Genomic DNA, 19,042 nt, shown 5'->3' with positions numbered 1-19,042 from the left:
CACGCCAATCATTTATTCGCCACTTTTTATAAATTGCCACTTAAATGCTAGTAAGTTACCATTCTTGAGCAGTTTCTCTCATATTGCGGTAGTGGCTTTCTCCTGGTGCTCATCATGTCGATTACGATAAAATTTATTACTATCTGCATTTTCGTTGGCGTTTTCTGCACAAGTAAGGTAACCACAGAATTGGCCTTTTTTGGGCATAAACCAAAACCGTGAGTTTTGTACCAAATATTGCATCTCTCACTTCAGTGTACACCACAAAAGACTGTGATCCAAAGCTTTTTGGAGCATCAAAAGAACCTTAAACCTCGGGAAAGTATGTTTCCTTTGTCGCGTGGGACCGTCTTAAATGATTTCATCTACTACAACCTATTGAGACCGAGCCAACTGAACCCCTCCTCGACCTTCCAAGATGACCTTCAACCATCGAGTTCGGGTTCGAGCACGGCGGGTCTCAGCACCTTCCTGCTCATCCTATCCAACCTGTCCAATCGTCCTTTGAGTGATCAATCCGTAGCTAGTGCGCCCGGAGGCATCATCAGCAGTGGGGTAGCTGCGGTGCAAGAAACGTTCGGACAGGTGGGTAGCAATGTTCAGCAGGGTTTCAATTCCGTTTTCCGACCTAACCAAGGCAATGAGGCTTCGTCGAGTAACTGGAGCCCGGTTCGACCGATAGGCAATACATCTTCGCCATCCAAACCCTCTTTCTGTCCATCCAACTGCACGATGGGTAAGTGGCAGCTCTTAAGTAGCTATACGACTCTTCACGATCCCTAACCATCAACAATATGCCAACGTTTAGTTTGTGGAATGCCTCAGCAAAAATCGGGAAGTGTCCGCGTCGTGGGAGGTGCCGAAGTGACTCCTTCCAACAAATACCCCTGGCTGGCATTGATACAGTACTACGGGCGAAACGTTGGCACCGGAACCCTAGTGAACGATCGTGTGGTACTTACTTCCGCCACGATCGTGTCCAGTACGATCATTTTCAAGCAAATCAAAGTAGTGTTCGGAGCGTTCGATGCCAGCAGTGCAACGGAAACGGCGAGAAAGGAATTTACAGTTACAAAAGCCAGAGTCCATCCTCAGTACAGTGCTGACCACCCTATGCGCAACAACATAGGCTTTCTCCAGCTAGCGGTTCCGGTTACGATCACCGACAGCTTCATGCCCATTTGCCTGCCCAGCAACGTGGATACGTTTGCGGACACGAACGGCACGCTGGCGGGCTGGGGTGCTCGAGGGCTCGATGGAGAACCGTGGAAAACTCTTCAAGAGGCTCAGATTCCGCTGTACTCGTACGACGAATGTCTCCTTGCCTACTCCAATTCGACCGAGGACAACATTTGTGGAGGTGTTTTCGATCCGGCTCCGAAAGATCAGCATAGAACCTCATGCACTGTAAGTGACCAAAGGACAAACCCGTTCTTCGTGGTATTGCCATTCTAAGGGTTTCTCCAAATTTTCTTTTTTCAGGGCGACGGTGGCACTGGTCTAATGTATCCGTGGAAACACGATCCGTCTATTTTAACCTTAGTTGGTATCGCTCTGGAATTTCCGGAGTCTGGTTGTGGAAGAATGAATGAACCGGCACTTTTCACCAAAGTTTATGGGTTTCTTCCATGGTTGAAAAGTCAGGTAGCAGGCTGTAACTGCAAAGTGTAAATAAAAATACTCCCCCAAAACTGTTCGTTACCATGAGTTTAGTTTTGCAATAGGAATTTCACAACGTGCATTCACAAATTTAAACCTCAAAAACATGCTTAATTAATAATTGCGATACAATTGAAATTCACCACCTCGACGGCGTGGGTTCGAATCCCAACCGAGACCGGACCCTCCCCTGTACGAGAGGACTGACTATCCACGTACAATAGGGAAACAAGTCTCGTAAGCCCTTAACGGGCAGGCATGACCAAGAGGTCGTTACGCCAAGAAGAAGACAATTGAAATTTCATTCGGCAAATGCATCTTGCATCGAAAACATCTCAAAAGCTGCTCGATCTGCTTCCAAAAGGACAATGACCCCGTACTCAAAAACCAGTTTTGTTGAGATTTCGCACAATATGCATACGATACGAGTTTTGTGTGTGTGTTTTTTTTTTATTTGCGCTATGTTTAATTTACCAGCAATACATGGAAAACCAAAAAACAAGCACATTGAGCAACTCATAACGGTTGTTGAATAAAACTGGATTTTGGTGACGAAGGGCTTTTAAAATGCAACTTTATTTAACCCTCCAACCAGTGCAATTGTATCACTCGAACGGGTCGCATGTCGATCGGTAAAATGTACGTTTTTAGTGTAAAATGGTTCGTCTTCGGTTGTCTGTTGGTGGTTCACGCCGATGAAAACCATCAGGTAACTCACTACGCTGGATATTTGCACGGCAACTGGGTCAGACCAACTGTTTCATCGATAACCAATTTTTATCTGTTTTCACCGTAACAGCGACAACTGCCGGAGTTCACACCACCCCCTCCGAAGGACCATGGCCCTACAACCCCGGCGGCTATCGGGCTGTTCATTGTGCCGTTTCCCCAGTCGGCCGCCGACGGCTCAATAGTCGACGTTAATCCAAACTTTATAGCCGCCTTGCAGTCCGGTGTTAGCCCTTTCGCTGCGTTTGTGCAGAGCGACACCGGGGCACAAAGATTTCCTCCGGATACTAATTGGACTTTACCCCAGCATATTGCGCTCATCAGCACGTTCATAAATCAGACACAGGCGAACATTCTCAAACCAGGTGGGCAACAGCAGACCAATGCCGGTACCAGTGCTCAAAGTTCGGCACCCAAAGATCCCGTCTTTATGTCTGCTCCCTTAGCGTATAAGCCGGGTAAGCCAAACCTTGTGGGGCAGCTGCTTGCCAACGCTCCAGGGTTTAACAATAGCTTTGCAATGATCACAAATTTGGTAGAAAGTAAGCCTGTGGCGGCTCTTGCTTCGATATCGGATGCCCCCCAATCGGACCCCTTACAAGGATTGATGGACTCTCCACAGTCAGCCGTGTTGAACGCCACCAGCGCTGTGCAAGGAGTCATCGATCAGTGGGGCTCGAACGTTCAAAATGGCGTAGGAAATTTCTTTGGTCTGTCCAGCAACCAACCGAACAACGACCAGGCGGCTTCCAGTTCGCCAAATGCACCGTTGAATCCCGTACAAAGTCTCGTCGAAGGTTCTCAAGCTTCGTGGAATAACGCTACCGCAGTCGCTCAGGGCATTGCTGGACAGTTCGGATCAAACGTCCAGAATGGAGTATCTAATGTTTTCGGTATTAACCTTAACCGGCCGAGCAACGACGAGCCAGTTACAGATACGACCCAGTCAACCAGTCCTGGACCGGATACAACCACATCAACGGCTCAATCGTCGTCCACAGAGTTGGCTGCAACGGATAGTTCGACAGTTTCCACTTCGGTTACGGGAGCTCCTACTTCGGCAACTCCTACTTCGGCAACTCCAACTTCTGGATTTTCGAATCCATTTTCAAGCCTTTTCAACACCTCGCAGTTATCACTACTAAACAACAGTGTTCTAGTGCAGACATTAACTGGTCAGGTGAGCTCGAATTTGGCTAACGGCCTGGCGGGACCTTTTTTTGCCAACCTTAACCGACCCGTAGTAAGCAGCGACCAACAGGCGGCCAATGGAACCAATTTTCAAAAGCCGCTGCAAAGGCCACCAAATCGCCCCTTTGCTTGGAGACCAACACAATCGCACATTAAAAGTGATCCATAAAGTTACAACATTTCATTAATTATGCGTTTTTAAAGAATTTTTACATTTTTTTTTAATGTTAGAAACATCGATAATTGTGTGAATTTTTTTTTCCAAATACATATGTAGAATTTGATCACAACGTTTCCGTTTGGTTTTCGTTGCGTTATCGCACTACGTAAAATCCGAAAAAGTGTCGTCTCGTTTACTCGTTAAACTATTGCAGACCAAAATCAAATTTGCTAGAAAAATTTCCAAGTTTGAACGAAATCTGTCGTGTGGATGATAAAGTAGCAAACAAACCGCTTCGAAATCTATGCAAATCCCAAAAATAAATAAATAAGGTGCTTCCAAATCAAAGGTTCAGAAAATTTTATTCTGATTTCGATTCTGATTAACACATACATAAAACTTATTTTTAATTGGCACACCAGTTACTATAACCGATCAACGGTATATTATAGATCATTTGTCGATCGTTCGTGCTAATGCTAAGCTAAATGATACGTTAAAATAAAAAACTTTATTTTTTACAACATGCAGTGATTTACGTATTGCTTGGTTAATAGAATTTTCGTGAGCTAATTTTTGCAAGTTTGTGCAAAATGTAAAATTATTCTCGCACAACGTGTAACCAGAATATACAATGCTTTATTTTTTTATGAAGTTTTTATACAGGTTTTTTGTTATTTCTAGATGTAATAAGTAATTGTTATTTTATACAACCAGAGCATTGCTGTTGCAGTTTGTATCGAAAAAATATTAAACAAATAATATACCCCAAAACTAGCATATTTTCGTAAGATAATGGCCCTGCGTTTCTAAAATAACTTTTCACATCAAAAAGACAGCTCGTAAGTTGATCTTACCAAATGAAACATTGATCCACAACATTCCCATGACTATTTCAAAAGAATTTAATGCATACAAAATCACAAAGAACGCTTTTTAAGCTGCAAATACTATTCAAAACCAAAAATGTACCAAAATCCAACAATCCAACCAAACTACGTTATGTTTTTTCTCAGTAATTTTGGTACCAGATATCTTTTTTCCAATTTACGTACATTTAAACAAATCCAGATCTTTTGAATATGATGCATTATCACTTTCTTGTCAAATAATATAAAAACATAATAATTTATTAAGAGAAAAACTAAAATCCAAAATTATATCACAGCCAGTTTGATCAATTTCGATTGTAAAGAGAAAAGTGAATGACCCTCGTTGAACCTGTAATAAAAACTCCGAGTTCAAGAAATCCAAATAAAACCTGTTCTGCCTGCAATTCGTGCATCAACAGCAATGTCCATTGCGAATTTCGGTAAATGATAATGATTTTGAAACCTACACGAAGAAAAACAATAAAAAAACTGCAGGTTAAGGAACTGGTTGGGTAACAAAATTCTTGAATTTGAAAGAACGGAGGTCAGTCCAGTTGCAGCCTTCGATCGGGAAGGGAGTGAATTTGTGCTGAGTAGAAATGGTTCGGTTTTCCATCGCGTTGCTCGTGTTGATGTGCATTTCTGTGATCGTAGGGGCAGACATAAAAGTAATAGAGATTTCTTGGTGGTATCGAATCACTGACTTGAATTTGCTATTCCGTGCATTAAACGTGTTTCATACTGGTTTCAGAAACATGACCAACGTGGTGCCTCGTTGAAGGATAACCCTGGAAAAGGCTTTCCTCCAAGTTGGATTATTCCACAGAATTTGGATGGCATAAGCTCGCTCGTAAACCAGTCTGGTATTGTTAAACCATCCGGTGGACTGCAACCAGTAGCCAACAATAGTGGGCTTGCTTTTACTTCCAATGATCCCGTCGTACTTAATGCACCGGCGTATAAGCCGGAAAAACCGAACCTTGTGGGACAACTGCTTTCCAACGCTCCAGGATTTAACAATAGCTTTGCATCGATCTCTAACTTGATTCAAGCTAAACCTGAATCACCTGCCACCATGGTTTATAAAGACACGATTCCAGACCCCCTGCAAGCACTCATCAGCTCCTCACAGTCCGCTGTGTCGAACACCACTGGCGCCGTGCAAGGAACCATCGGTCAGTGGGGATCGAACGTGCAGAATGGAGTGTCCAACGTATTCGGTGTTAACGTCAACCGTCCAAGCAACGATGAGCCAGTTACAGACACAACCCAGGCAACCAGCTCTGCGCCGGATACAACCACATCAACGGCTAAGACCTCGCCCGCAACCGATAGTTCACCAACTTCCGCAACGGTTGCCGCAGCTCCTGCTGGGACAAGTATCATTTCTGGCAGTCTGAATCCTTTGGTAGTGTTAGGGGGGAGCTCAAAACCCTCTCTGTTGAATGCAACGCAGGGACTCATTACACCATTGGGCTCAAATGGGCTCATCTTCTACAAAAATCCCAACCGACCCAATGCGTCTCAAAATGCTTCAGCTGACACGCCCTTAATGGATGTTCCACCGACAGCACCAACGTGCGCTGGATGTACACCTGGTAATTAACGTAAAAATTGTATAACTTGTGCTCATCTCACTCTTTTTGGAATATTTTGAAATTTTACCGAATTACAGGCCAATGTTCTTATAGCCCCTTCCGGAACCTTCGGATCATTGGTGGGTCAGACGTGAACTACACAACAGACTTTCCGTGGGTCGCATTGATCAAGTACTCGGGGACTCCTTACACACAGGGGTCACTAATCAACGACCGTGCTATATTGACAACGGCAACCATAGTTTCCAGTATGATCGACATCTCGTCGATCTCTGTCGTTCTGGGGATCCTCGACCGGTCCGCTACAGGTACCACCGACCACATGATCTCAAGCACATACATACATCCCGGCTACTCGTCCAGCAATCTGTTTGCGGACAACATCGGTATACTCACCCTGATGACTCCGCTAACATCATCATTCGAGCCCGTGTGTTTGCCGATGGGATCCCAGGTGTACTATCCTATTCCTAAAGCTACCGTTGTTGGATGGGGCTCCTCAACAACCCTCAATGGGCCAAAGACAGATGATTTACAGGTAGCTGAACTACAAATGTACGCTACAGTTGCGTGTCAAACTGCGTATGGTAGTAAGGTCACCAACAAGAACCTTTGCGCTGGACAAGGCCGACCTCCCTCAACAAAGAAAGGAACATGCACGGTAAGTAACGATCATTTAAAACAGACACTAGCGATTGAGTGATATCTGTTATGTTGATACGCTACTACAATTTTCTCTAGGGTGATGGCGGAAGTCCTCTCATGGCTAAGCCTCCACTGTCTTCCGTATGGCAGCTCTTAGGCATTACAATTGAAATTCCTAATGCAGGGTGCGGAGTTTGGAGTCAGCCATCGGTTTTTACCAACGTTGCTGCATACATGGATTGGATCGTCACCTACGGCCCAGGATGCAGTTGTCCGCAGACAAGCCCATATTAGAATTGTCTTATCATCTTATTTTCTACATATCGATGTACACCGCTTGCTTTCATCGTTTCTGCTGAATAATTCGAATAAAAGTTACAAAGCATAATTCATGCAAATAATTATATTTTGATCAATTGACGTTCATTTACAAAATATTTTGTGGAAAAATATTAGAACTTTCTCGATGGGATATAAAAATCGTTCTTCTTTCTACGGCTTCTTGGCGATGAATTGGTCGAATAAAACACAAAGCACATGATTCGATTTGACAATAAATATTATAAACTTGGAAACGCTGTGCAGTTCTTGCCTTCGTGCGCTACTTGCTTCGTGCGACAAACTAGTTGTGCTAACTTCTAACTAGTACTTCTTTTGTTCTTCTTCTTCTGTGTACCGTCTTCGGTTGTATCTAGTTTCAGGTTATTGGTTTGCTTACTTGAATTATCCATAATCCTTTCGCACAATTGAGGTTCCGATATCGATTGGGAATTACTGCACCCGCCCGAATGCTGCTGGGCCAATGGCATGGGTTTCTTTTAGTGGAGAGAAAATCGGCTCCGCAACCGGAGCTGGCTCCGACGAACTCCGGTAAATTTTGGAGCCGGCTCCGGAGCCGGGTGGTGATTTATAGTGTGAATAAATTTGAAAACCAAAAGTTTAATCAATCTCCATACATTGGTCGTATGTCTTCTTCTTCTTGGTCGTATGTAATCTTTTTTTTATTTCTCATCACTTAATTATTTCAAGTTCACAAATATAGAAGGAAACTCTATCTGTGTGTCATTTTAGTTTATTCATATTCAGTTTCATTCATAGTTAAAGTTGTTCGACAGTGTATAGTTTTGATTTAAAATATTATTATAATGATAATTAAAACGCGTCTAGGACACTTGAAGTATCCTCCACAATCATATTTGATTGAATACTGTTCCCAACGCTCAATGCAGAAGGCACGTTTTGGTCCATCAAAGATGCTCCAAGGGTCGGACTCTACTTCTGTTTGCTCGGTGCTCCCTCCAGCCAGAATGTTTCCATGTCTCCTTTGCCCTGTAAATTGACCGAAGGTTATAAAGGCTATATGACCGTAAGGTTATAAAGAGAAAAGCCAATAATGTAGTATGCCTTACCTTAACAGCCACCTTCCCACGATATGAAAGAGCGTAGCCTATCTTTTTTAACTTTTGCGCTGTATAGCCCGATACCTGGATGCGGTCTGTGTCGCCGCTGCTCTCCATGCGTGAGGCCGTGTTCACCGTATCCCCAAACAGGCAGTACCGGGGTACTTTCAGCCCCACAATCCCCGCCACTATTGGGCCCGAGTGGAAGCCTATCTTCACGCCAACACCCGGAAGATTTAGCTCCCGAATGCTGTGTAGCATATCCAGTGCCAAGTCTGCCATGTGCTGCGCGTGGAAAGGATTAATGTCAGGCGCCCCACTCACTGCCATGTACACCTTCCCGACCGTCTCCACCTTGTAGGCCATAGGCGAATTTATCAACTCATCGAACGCGCTAAATGCGGCGTTGAGCGTGTTGACCGTTGTCATGGCATACTTTATCGAATCGTCGCCCGTGATCGTCTCCTGGACCTCTGCGAAAAGCACCGTCACCTCTTCGAAACTCTGGCAAGTCTCGTGCGGGTTCTGGCCCTCGCGTAGCCGCTCCGCTATGGAGCGTGGGATCATGGAGTACAACAGTTCGTCGCCCTGGCGCTTCCACGAGTCGGCCAGCGCTAGTGAAGTTTCAAGTTCTTCCGCACGCTGTTCCTCCCGTTCACACATCAAGTCCAGCCGAGAGTAGTGTGAAAATCCGGAGAACACCATCTCCCGACTCAACCCGTGAGGGTTCAGATCGTTTAAGTAGAGACCCATTTCACGCAGCTCCTCTAAGTTGTTGATTCTGGAAGAAGCAGCAAGATATTCCCTTGGTCATACTTGTATAATACCAACCGAGCCCATTTCTTCCCCATCAAAGCCTACTTACAGAGGGCTGCATAGAAAAACGAGTGAGTTTATGTCTTTGATGTAGCGCATTTCTCCCTTGAGCAAAATACTTCTTAGACCCTGCGATCCCCGTCGTGGAATAGATGACATCAGCTTAGAAGCGTCTTCAGGGGCGGTGGTCCGTTCCGTCTGACTCGGTGTCGGCTGGTATTCAATCGATTTTGCCGGATCTTTCGCACCCTTGGCCGATGATCCCTTTAGCAACTGTATCTCAAACAGAACGGTCTGAAGTCTTTTAATCTGCAAGGAAGAAACAATACACCCGCATTACGCACTTCGGCGGAATACTCCAGCGAACAGGTTGCCTACATACATTCTCCCAAGTGAAGGTAATTCCACTGGGACGGCGCAGCTTGAAGTGTTCCGTAACTTTTGCCCCAATAAGCTCCGTCGGCGAACGGTTAGCATTGTTGAGCATCCAAGACTCGATCAGCTTCTCGCCAACGGCGGTGATCTTCATTTCTTCGTTAAGTATGAGTGCGAATGGGAAGAGATTCAGCAGTAACAGACTGTTAACGGGCGTCAGCTGTAGTTGTGACGGGTGCGCCTTGATGTGTACACGCCGTTGCATCTAGGAGGAAACAATTCGGGCATTATGCTATTCCCAGTCTTCAGCCGCCAGGTATTCTTTACTCACATATTCTCGATTATCAAAGTCCAAACGATACTTCACGATGACCGTCTTCAGACCGCCCTGTATGGAGATAGGCCCAGACGTTCCTCCTGGATTATCGTTCTGACTTTCCAGCACCTTTATGCTGACGTCCATCCCGTACAGCTGTTTCGCTATTTCTAGCAGCTGTCCACGCAGATACTTCGAGAAACCTGTGCGCGTGCTCCGGTAGACTAGAACCGCGCCATGTTCGTCCACCTCGGTCAACTGCATCGAAGGACTCTTCATCTTACGATATGTGAAACGCATCTGCAGATGAATGTTGTCGACCGAGTGCAGAAAGTCGCAGAAGTAACGCCCGGTGGCCTTGATCAGCTCGTCGTAGCCAAAGTTGCTGAAGAAACGCACAAAGCATCGTCCGAAGAAAATCATAAACTCATCGAAAGGTTTTCCGGTAATGGCGGAAAGCGCCGCCGCAAGATCTGGAATCAAGCTGTCGGGATAAAGCTGCCAGAGATGCGACAGTTTGTAATTGTGCGTCTTTTATAATCTTTTATCGCCAAAACTAAGCTTACCTGATGTGTATTGAAGACAGTATTTTTGCATCCAGTGGTGAGCAACGCTTGGCGCCAAACAAATTCCCCATATTCGAGCTATAGATTTTCAAAAAAACATGAGGTAATTAAATTTTTAATTGGAGCTTTCATAAAAAATCTTTTGTGTAAACCTATCCGTACCTACACAAAAACATTTATTTAATCAAACTTGAAAATCATTAGCTTCATTCTATTCTAAACTAAATAGATTTAAATTATTTAATAGATCAATGGCATTAGATAAAAAAGTCATGCCATAAAAAGAATGTCGATACTTATTTCACAGAAGGATTGTGAAAAACGGTTACCGTGGTCATAAGGGTTTTGTTCTCTGTTTACATGTTATTATTAATCTGTTTACATGTTATTATTAAATTTTATACATAATTTGATTAATACATATAAAGCCTTTACTTTCGGGTTAGATTTAACCAAGCTGGTGCAGCTGTTTGTCCCAAGGGCTGGACTTAGTGATGTTCTTTTGAGCACTCATATCCTTTTCAGTTTGATCATGTTTTCCCTAGCATTAAGAAGAGCATATCAATATTGAACTATTTTATGGTCAAACAAACTTGAAACCCAATCAGAATGTAAAAAAGCGAAAGCGTAAGATATAAACCATTGACTCATTATTTTGTGCAAAACTAACAAAAATGTTATGTTATTCAATAACAACGATGGTGCCATAACGAGTTTAACAAGCACACGCATTTCAGAATTGCGGCAAAATAAATATTTTGAGTTCGGCATTGTTATTTAACGCCCCTTGTGGTGGCTGAAACTGTATGTTTTACCATTTACCCTTCCACAGAACCTTCCTTCACATTTTTTTATTTTCAAGGACAAACGATGACCGGTCAACCTTAAAAATCAAGATGCAAAACGTAATTTGCATTCAACGCCAACCCTCCCAATGTTTGCGCAAATAACCGTAAAGAGTTATCATAAAATATGAAAATAAAATTATCGAGTCACTCTCACATTTTCAACCTGCTACGTGCTCCTCACAGTTACAATGGGGAATGAGCGAGACATTGGTCTTCTTTGCTTCTGCTACCCTTTTTTTTGTCCTTGCACAGAAAGGAAGATATAAATATGATGAAAAGTGCTTAATGTGCAAATAAAGATTAATTGATTCAGTTCCTCTGCCTAACGAAATACGAAGCACCACGAAACGCCAGTTGATTCGAAAAGAACACTCTCTCAGTCCTTACACAACGGCAGCAGCAGGGTTTCCCTCAAATAATTAACTAAGATATCGACAAACAATGGGCAACTAATGCCATGACAACTTTCCAATATCTATGCCGGAAACTAATCCACCGGCCGTTCAAACGAGAGCTCCGTGCCGTCCAGGGAGCAGGCGACAAGAAAATACATTAATTTTCCCACTTCCTGTTGAGGAAAGGCTGAGCAATGATGACAAATTGCTCTATAATGACTCGTTGTCTTTGTGTTCCAGGGTTTGATAATGGTAAGATAACGTCATACTGTCTGTCTCGCAGCAACGAGAACTTATGCTACAAGTTGCTTCGTAGGTTCTTTTACTACTTCTTTTTGACCATAAGGTCCTATTAGAAGCTTTCGTGATGGTGTCCCTTAAAAGATAATGGGGAACGCATCTGTTATCGTCATCAAATTCCAACCAGGATGCTTGCCTTTTTCGCATTTATCCCTATTTGATAGGTTTGGAAATCATAGAGTTCTTGAAATGTTTTACTAAGGTAAATTGATGTTTGCGAAAATATATAAAATACTAATGATAATGCTAGTCTTTGGCTTTAAGACATATTCGCTCTCAATAAAGCAACTTTTTCACAGCAGAGTAAACTGATGTTACAACTCACCCGAATCCTCAAACAAGATAAGCAAGATTCGGATAAAAATTGATAAGCGCAATAAGAATGAATGGCTCTGTCCCATGTCGGCACGTCCCTCTGGGAGACAAGTATGCTCAAAATAAAATAAAAAACTTTAGTGGTTATACAAACACAACCATCGATACCTTACCTGAGTATTTGCCAAGGAAACGAAGCAAACGAGAACTCTCGTGCGGTTTAAATAAAAGAAATCCAATCAGTCCTTTGCCTAAATCATCTCGGGGGCTTTTATGTCAAGTCTTATTTTCTATACGTTTGAAATATAGCGCGCCTTTGATCACCCAGAAATACTGTCGTCAAACTCGTATAAGGTTTTTGTTGTGAAAAAAGGTGCTATGGTCCTCTAATCGTTCATTTAATTTTGTTTACAAAAATGTGAAACTCGTGTTTCGTAAACTTAAAATGAAATTCTTTAACATGCTAATAATTACAATAATATCTCAACAGTCCTCAATAAACTAAAGCATATTACATACCTGTACAAAGTGTTGTACGCTCTCCAACAGCATGCCATACATGATTTTATTTTATCTGTAGTCCCTGAGGACTGCGTTAAATAGCACGTTTTATAATGTCCCGGCTTATCTGTATTGAGAAACCAAACAAGAATCTTATCACTGTCAACATAACTTAAGAACGGCATTTATAAGAAGTTAAAAATAAAACTAAATAAACTTATATAAAATTTATATAAGCCCTACTAAACTTAAATCCCTTTAATAAAGTAATAAATCACTTCAACAAACGATAGCAGTATATAACCACTGCCACCGTTTTGGTGTTGGGGAGAATCATATTTCGACCCAACGTAAGAGAGATTTTCAATCCGTTTTCCTCAGTCCGTTCTAGGTCAATGTCACCGAACACAAAGTCGCACCGCTTGAGACGCCTATTTTTATCTTTTCTTCTTTGCCCGTCGTTCACAGCAACACAAGCGAACAAAACTTCTGACCTATGCAGCCTTATGTTTGTGTTTATGACCACTCAGGGCCTCAGTTTTATATCTGTTTGCTTGCATTTTGCCTACACCGAATGATTACCACTGTACACACGCTGCTGCCTTGCCGAACATTTTCCCAACACGCTCCCATCTAAACAACACTGGCTGGTCCTAAATTAGCATAAATTTTATCCACAAGTGGAAAACATCTTCCGGCCAAACGGTCTCGAGCCGACAGATACCAACCTGCCGTCGCATAAATGATGCGAAACGAGCAAAGAAGGTGAGTTTTGATAATGGAAATGCGCCTGCTGGCGGTGTTTTCAACACTCCCTCGGAGAAATTCATTTTTTTTCATCACCATTTTCCATTACCAGTGGTAATTTCAGAGCTCTTATCAGCTTCCATAATCGGTGGAATTTTCAAATCTTTATTGATGGAAAAAATGGAACCGAAGAATGTAAATCTCTTTGCTGTTTGCTTCTTTGAGTTGAAAATCGTATTTTATTTTAAAAAAAGCCTACCATTTCGTTATGTTTCGACAGCCCGGACGGTCTGTGTTTTTCGGGTAACCATCACAAACGGAGTGATAAATCTGGAGACAATTTGTTCAGACTTTCTGTCTCGTAAACCGTTCCGTTTATCTTCTCTTTAATATTTCCTTTATTCTTTCTTTACCAGGAGCAGCGCAGTGATGAAATTCAGTTGAGTAATGATGATTTATCACTCTCTACAAAGTTCTAAGGATATCCCAACCGAGGTCGATGAACGAATAAAAACATGGACCGGTTAGAGTCCTAGCATTCTTTCATGTGGGCTTAGAACAAATTGATTTTGAGTCTATGTCAAGCTCCTGTAGGAGTTGAGGTGTCGAAGATGATAAATGGATTTCCGATCCTAACTTCATTAGGAAGTCGAACCATCTGACCCGAACGTTGCGACCAGTATCAACTTTGCTTGAAGACCCGATGGAGAAGCCTGGTGGTTTTCCCGAAAGCTGCTCAGTAACATTCCAGGAAAAGGTTATCGTGAACACCATGTCATTAGACGTATGTAGGAGAAAACATGATAAAGGCAAATTAGCGGTCCTTAAAGAATTTTAATTATACATGACCTTTTCGGTTTGGGGTGAAAATTACGGTCTGTGACGACCAAAATTTACTCTTTTTTGAAACCGTTTGCAAAAGGGTGAATTCAAAGTAGTCTTATTGTTTCATTGCTTTCCATTGTATGAAGTACTGCTCGCACTCTAAGAGAAGCTGTACTTCTTTATTAATTTCAACCAATTAGCTATTTCCATTTTCCTACAGAATTTTAGGTCAAACAGCAGGATATTAAATGAAGAACCCTACTTCCATATTCAAGTGCTGTTCTCCACGAAGCGGTGAGAGAGCTTTATCTTTAAAGACTTTTGGCCAATTTCCCTTCAAGCTGCTCTGCTTCCTCCGGAGTATATTCGACATAATGAGATGAAAAAAGTACCTTTCATTAGTGCAAAATTGGTTCTGTTATTCTTTTGTGCGTTTTCCATTGTTTTTTGTTTGTTTGCCGTGGAGTCTGAACAAGGGGAATCGATTCTTTTTCTAGAACTTTCTTAGGTGGTTGCGTTCCGGTATCAACAGGGAATGCATTAAAACAAATCGCTACCAGTAATTCTGCCGACACCGGTTGCTTCCAAAACGGGAGTTGAAGGACAATTCAGTGCTTACCGTAAGCCATGTGTAACTGCTCCAATACTTTTTGCACCGCTGAACATCTACACCGATGTCTAATGTCTCATGCAAATCGAGTAATGCACGTTCAGTATCCAATGGTACATTAGCCTACGTACCGAAGTAACTGACATAAAACAAATCGTTTGCACGTGACCTGATTTTGATAGCCCTATCATGGGCCGTCTGTGCCTTCCTGTACCAATCTGAGGGAAAAAACGACAACGTGCATAGGTAGCACCTATCGGAGTAAGTTTTCCGTGCCAGAGAAAAGGATGCACACACGCACACATACCACACAGATTGGATAGAATAAACGGTATCCCGGTTGGTGAGGTTCCGGTAGATACCTGCTCAATTTATTTCTATCAAAATAAACTTCCCCTACACCTTGGCATGAGATTGTTCACACGACTTCCATGTTGGAAACCTCAGTTTTCTTGTTAGTGGAATGAATGGAGTCAATTGCCAGTGAAAGTGAAGAAAAATGCTATTCCCTTTTTCTCGGATTAAACTTTTCGGGAAGGGAAAACTTCGTTAAACACTGCACCGATGAAATGCTTGTAATACCTAATGTATGGAGTCAATAATAGAATCAGTTCCAACACTTTTCAACTGTAGCGCCTTTTTCTTTACAGCTTTGTGTGTTAACAATAATTTAAATTTGAGCTTTGAGTTCGATCTAAATCTAAAACTACGTCAAAAGAATCGTTAAGCTGGTTGTTCAAAATGATACCACGTTATCACAATTCTCCTAGGAATATGTTTTTTGGATTTTTAATATGCTTTGTGAACTTTCAAAACGCGACCGATGTAGCCAAATCGTAACAAATGATGAAGAACACTTCTTTTCTCAAAACTTTCGCTTCAAAACAGATTATCCATGGGATCAAGTGAAAACTAACATAACAATATATACAATCTAACTCCACAGCTTTTTCGCTGTCCACTATGTGTAGATGATTTCCACATCCCGACGTCAAATAATGATGATAAGATGTCTGTTCTTTCTCTTTACGGCATGTAAAGTTATCATTTTGAACTTCCATGCTAGTTTTATTTTGGAAAACAGAGAAAAAAATAATAAAACATAAATATACAAAACCATTGATATTTCATGATTTGAAACACGTTTAGGAAGCTTTGAAACAGATCCGTACAAAAGAATATATTCTCTGGTGGGATGAAGTATACTTTTTATAATCAATATATTTCACATGACACGCGTTAGGCTCGTCTCGAGTAAAAGTTTTCTATAGATTTAATTTGTTCCGGGCGGTTTGACGTGAAATCTTTTTATGTAGAACGACAAAAAAAAATTAAAAATACGAAGACAAAATCGTTCACGAGTTAACTTCAACCTATAAGCGCAACTTAAAGAATTCCCCAAACATATCAAATGGGTCTTGTTTTAACATTCATCCGAATTTGTTTTTTTTCCAACACAACTTATTAGACTGTATAAATGTTCAGTATATTAGTTTTTGCAATTTAAATAAGAGATGTAGGATTGCAAAATAAAACAACAGTTTTTTATCGACTTCATGAATATATTGATGGTTTATCGAACCAACTAATTAGAAGACTTCAATATAAAACTGTGAAGCTCGTGAATTTTCATTCAAAATTCTTCTCTGCCTGCTCTAGAGAAAATCCTAAATATCGCTTGAAATTCCTCAGCACGTATAACCATTTACGACGACTTGCGGTATTTAATTAGGGAACCGAACAATCGGTCGGTTGTGATTGAAGAAAATTCTTTCATCTCTTCATCCCTGCTGAGCGACCTCTTGTGGGTGTGCACACATACACTGGGTAATGATTCAATTTGTTCTGCATGAGCGAAGAAAAAAATACACAAAAATGGAGTCCAGCTACCTTCCAACGAATGCGAAGGATGTGGAATGAAGTGGACAGCATATTTTACTTGCAGCAAGTTGTCGATTTCATCCGCCGGTTGCAAAGGCTCAACCGAATTCGACTACAAAAAACAACTGAAAAAGGGTGTGCTGGCAGTTTAACATTCCTTCCTGTGGGGAATTGTATTTCTAATTCGGTGCGCTTCTGAGTTTATGAAGGTTTTTGGCCTCCAACGTTATTCCCATGTCACAACAGTAAAAGTGAACGAAAATCCTTGAGACATTTAAAAAAACAACAGACACTTGTTGAAGATACTAATATAGGCATTTTAAATAATAGTCAAATTTGTGTAAGTACAACCACGTGTCTTCATTGGAAATCATTTGCCCAATGTTATTCATCGGTAGTTAATGAAAAACCAATCATCACCCAAAAAAGTCCACTAAGATTGCACAAAGCCCATTAATTTGCATGTAAGCAAGACGGAATACGAAATATCTGGTATAATCCTCCGAAAATCACAAAAAACCGATCTATTGATAACCGTCTGGCTCGGGAACACATCGATCACTGCTCGCATCATCATCTGAACTAATCAACCGTATAAAATGCCAAACACATTTTTGCTGCACCACTCGTAAAAGCGAATCGATTCATATTTTTACGAGTCTTCCATTTCGCCTTCCACTGGATTGGCAAGTTCGCTTCCTTCGGGTAGCCTGGCGGCCAACTGGCAACATCGGCACTGACCTCGTGTCCCAGCTATTGGGGTTGGGCATTTTCAGTGGCGCTTCACTATCGGTATCAATCATGTTTCCACCAGCCCGATTCCATCCACCAGCTGAGCCGCAATCATTCCGCACTCATAAGTTTTCCCGAGTTTCCGGACCGCCAGCTGGCGTGGGCACATTATCAGTCACCGAATATCATCACATCACTGTTTTGTGCCCGGAGGAAAATGAACGCCGCTATCTTCGGTTGGCGCCAGAGTCGCGAAATTCGCCGCTCAATGTCACACACTGCTTTCACGTCACAGATTTTTCCACCTTCCACGCGGATCCCCACGGCCATTAGCATACACCCCGCATTGTCGAGAGCCAGGAAGGCGGACCCCCCGGAATGCTATGCTGTAGCAAGATGCGCGCTTACATGCTCGTAAAATGTTTTACTGTTTGCGAGTGGAGCGAACACGAAGAGAACGCACGAATGGGACCACGTTTCGAGCACGACTGACACGATGCGGCACTGGCAGATGCCTTCTTATATCGACCTCATCCGGGACGCTTCGTGTCACCCAGGAGCGAGAGGCGCTATACGGAGATAGTATCGTGTACTCAGCGCCAGTCCCGTGCTGTCCCGGGGAACCTTCACCATGCGTCTCCACCACGGGCAGAGGATGGTTGGGGAAATTCGTTAATTGGACAAGCATTTTTACAATTAGTCCGTTGGCACGAGCCCGATTAAGGTTGTGTTTTACTTGCAGAGTGAAATTGACCTGACGTATTTCAGCTGTCGGTAGCTGGTGTTTTCAGAGAGTATTTTATTTCTTTACCAGCAGTCGAAATTGTTTCTTATGTTTACTCTACGGATCTTTATGGAGTTACCCCAGAATTTACAAAAGTGGCATATTTTTTTAGTATAAATTTACAGGAATAATTTACAATCGGTTCCATCAGTAGCAGCATGCCTCAGAACACCAGCGTTGTTGTGGGACTAAATTGCTTTGCATCAAAAATACTACAAACACAACGCTGGTGCCCCAAACAGATGACAACCATAATTGTCCTCTTTATTGGCAACAAAAGTGGTTCGACAAATTAACCGAAATCATCAATCATAACGATGATTACCGTCCTCAACGCACGCGGTCGATCCATCTGCGACCGCTGGAAGAGGTCACAAGGCGCGATATCAAACGGTTTGCCATAGCATACGCCACCCTGTATGAGCAAACACTTTCAACATCCGTCGCGTGTCTACAACGGGAGAATTCACGAAGCACGCAGCTCTCGCCATATTTTCTTAGTGGCCGGTGAGCGACTGTATACACTCACGGGCATGATGGGTGCGGATCCAAGGCGTCTGTGGCGCTTCGGCGTTCAACACGTGCGCTGTTCGGGATGAATAATAAATGTTGATTTTTTAATTTCTAACTAATAACTGGATTATCGCTTGTGTTTTTAACGATAACGGTAAAACGACTAAATACTGCTGTTCTTAGGCTCACATTTAGTTACACTCATCTATCAAGGGTTTACTAGGGTTTGTCTTGTAGCTCGAACTTATAGTTCGTATTCTCTTA

At 42.4% G+C, this 19,042-nt stretch overlaps 3 protein-coding genes across 3 annotated transcripts; 2 read left to right on the top strand and 1 right to left on the bottom strand.

Annotated features, from left to right (window-relative positions):
- Window positions 1-324: 324 nt before the first annotated feature.
- Window positions 325-1,671, top strand: LOC131285050 (putative serine protease 42). Its single transcript, XM_058313911.1, has 3 exons — window positions 325-736; window positions 809-1,407; window positions 1,483-1,671. Exons 1-3 carry the CDS (start codon window positions 325-327, stop codon window positions 1,669-1,671), a joined length of 1,200 nt encoding a protein of 399 aa, XP_058169894.1.
- Window positions 1,672-2,281: 610 nt separating this feature from the next.
- Window positions 2,282-7,148, top strand: LOC131285049 (mucin-5AC-like). The gene is made up of 5 exons (XM_058313910.1): window positions 2,282-2,368; window positions 2,459-3,631; window positions 5,363-6,209; window positions 6,287-6,870; window positions 6,951-7,148. Exons 1-5 carry the CDS (start codon window positions 2,282-2,284, stop codon window positions 7,146-7,148), a joined length of 2,889 nt encoding a protein of 962 aa, XP_058169893.1.
- Window positions 7,149-8,126: 978 nt separating this feature from the next.
- On the bottom strand, window positions 8,127-12,746 carry LOC131286270 (soluble guanylate cyclase 89Db-like). The gene is made up of 7 exons (XM_058315202.1): window positions 12,705-12,746; window positions 10,328-10,405; window positions 9,777-10,259; window positions 9,453-9,710; window positions 9,120-9,379; window positions 8,264-9,035; window positions 8,127-8,183 (listed from the first exon to the last, which is right to left on the bottom strand). The coding sequence occupies exons 1-7, from the start codon at window positions 12,744-12,746 to the stop codon at window positions 8,127-8,129; spliced, it is 1,950 nt and encodes a 649-aa protein (XP_058171185.1).
- Window positions 12,747-19,042: the final 6,296 nt, after the last annotated feature.

Source organism: Anopheles ziemanni, chromosome 3 (genome assembly GCF_943734765.1).
Source record: "Anopheles ziemanni chromosome 3, idAnoZiCoDA_A2_x.2, whole genome shotgun sequence".
Lineage (NCBI taxonomy): Eukaryota > Metazoa > Arthropoda > Insecta > Diptera > Culicidae > Anopheles > Anopheles ziemanni.
The sequence above is the reverse complement of the archived record's forward strand: the minus strand, read 5'-3'. Positions and strand labels throughout refer to the sequence as shown.

Excerpts from the sequence above, each read along its gene's own strand:
- LOC131285049 (XM_058313910.1), top strand. The coding sequence starts at position 2,282 with ATGTCGATCGGTAAAATGTACGTTTTTAGTGTAAAATGGTTCGTCTTC. Across the intron at positions 2,369-2,458 it reads ACGCCGATGAAAACCATCAG|CGACAACTGCCGGAGTTCAC; the intron begins GTAACTCACTAC and ends TCACCGTAACAG. Across the intron at positions 3,632-5,362 it reads CCAACCTTAACCGACCCGTA|AAACATGACCAACGTGGTGC; the intron begins GTAAGCAGCGAC and ends TACTGGTTTCAG.
- LOC131285050 (XM_058313911.1), top strand. The coding sequence starts at position 325 with ATGTTTCCTTTGTCGCGTGGGACCGTCTTAAATGATTTCATCTACTAC. Across the intron at positions 737-808 it reads TCCATCCAACTGCACGATGG|TTTGTGGAATGCCTCAGCAA; the intron begins GTAAGTGGCAGC and ends GCCAACGTTTAG. Across the intron at positions 1,408-1,482 it reads AGCATAGAACCTCATGCACT|GGCGACGGTGGCACTGGTCT; the intron begins GTAAGTGACCAA and ends TTCTTTTTTCAG.
- LOC131286270 (XM_058315202.1), bottom strand. The coding sequence starts at position 12,746 with ATGTATGGCATGCTGTTGGAGAGCGTACAACACTTTGTACAG. Across the intron at positions 10,406-12,704 it reads GCGTACAACACTTTGTACAG|CTCGAATATGGGGAATTTGT; the intron begins GTATGTAATATG and ends GAAAATCTATAG. Across the intron at positions 9,036-9,119 it reads GTTTTTCTATGCAGCCCTCT|AATCAACAACTTAGAGGAGC; the intron begins GTAAGTAGGCTT and ends TGCTTCTTCCAG.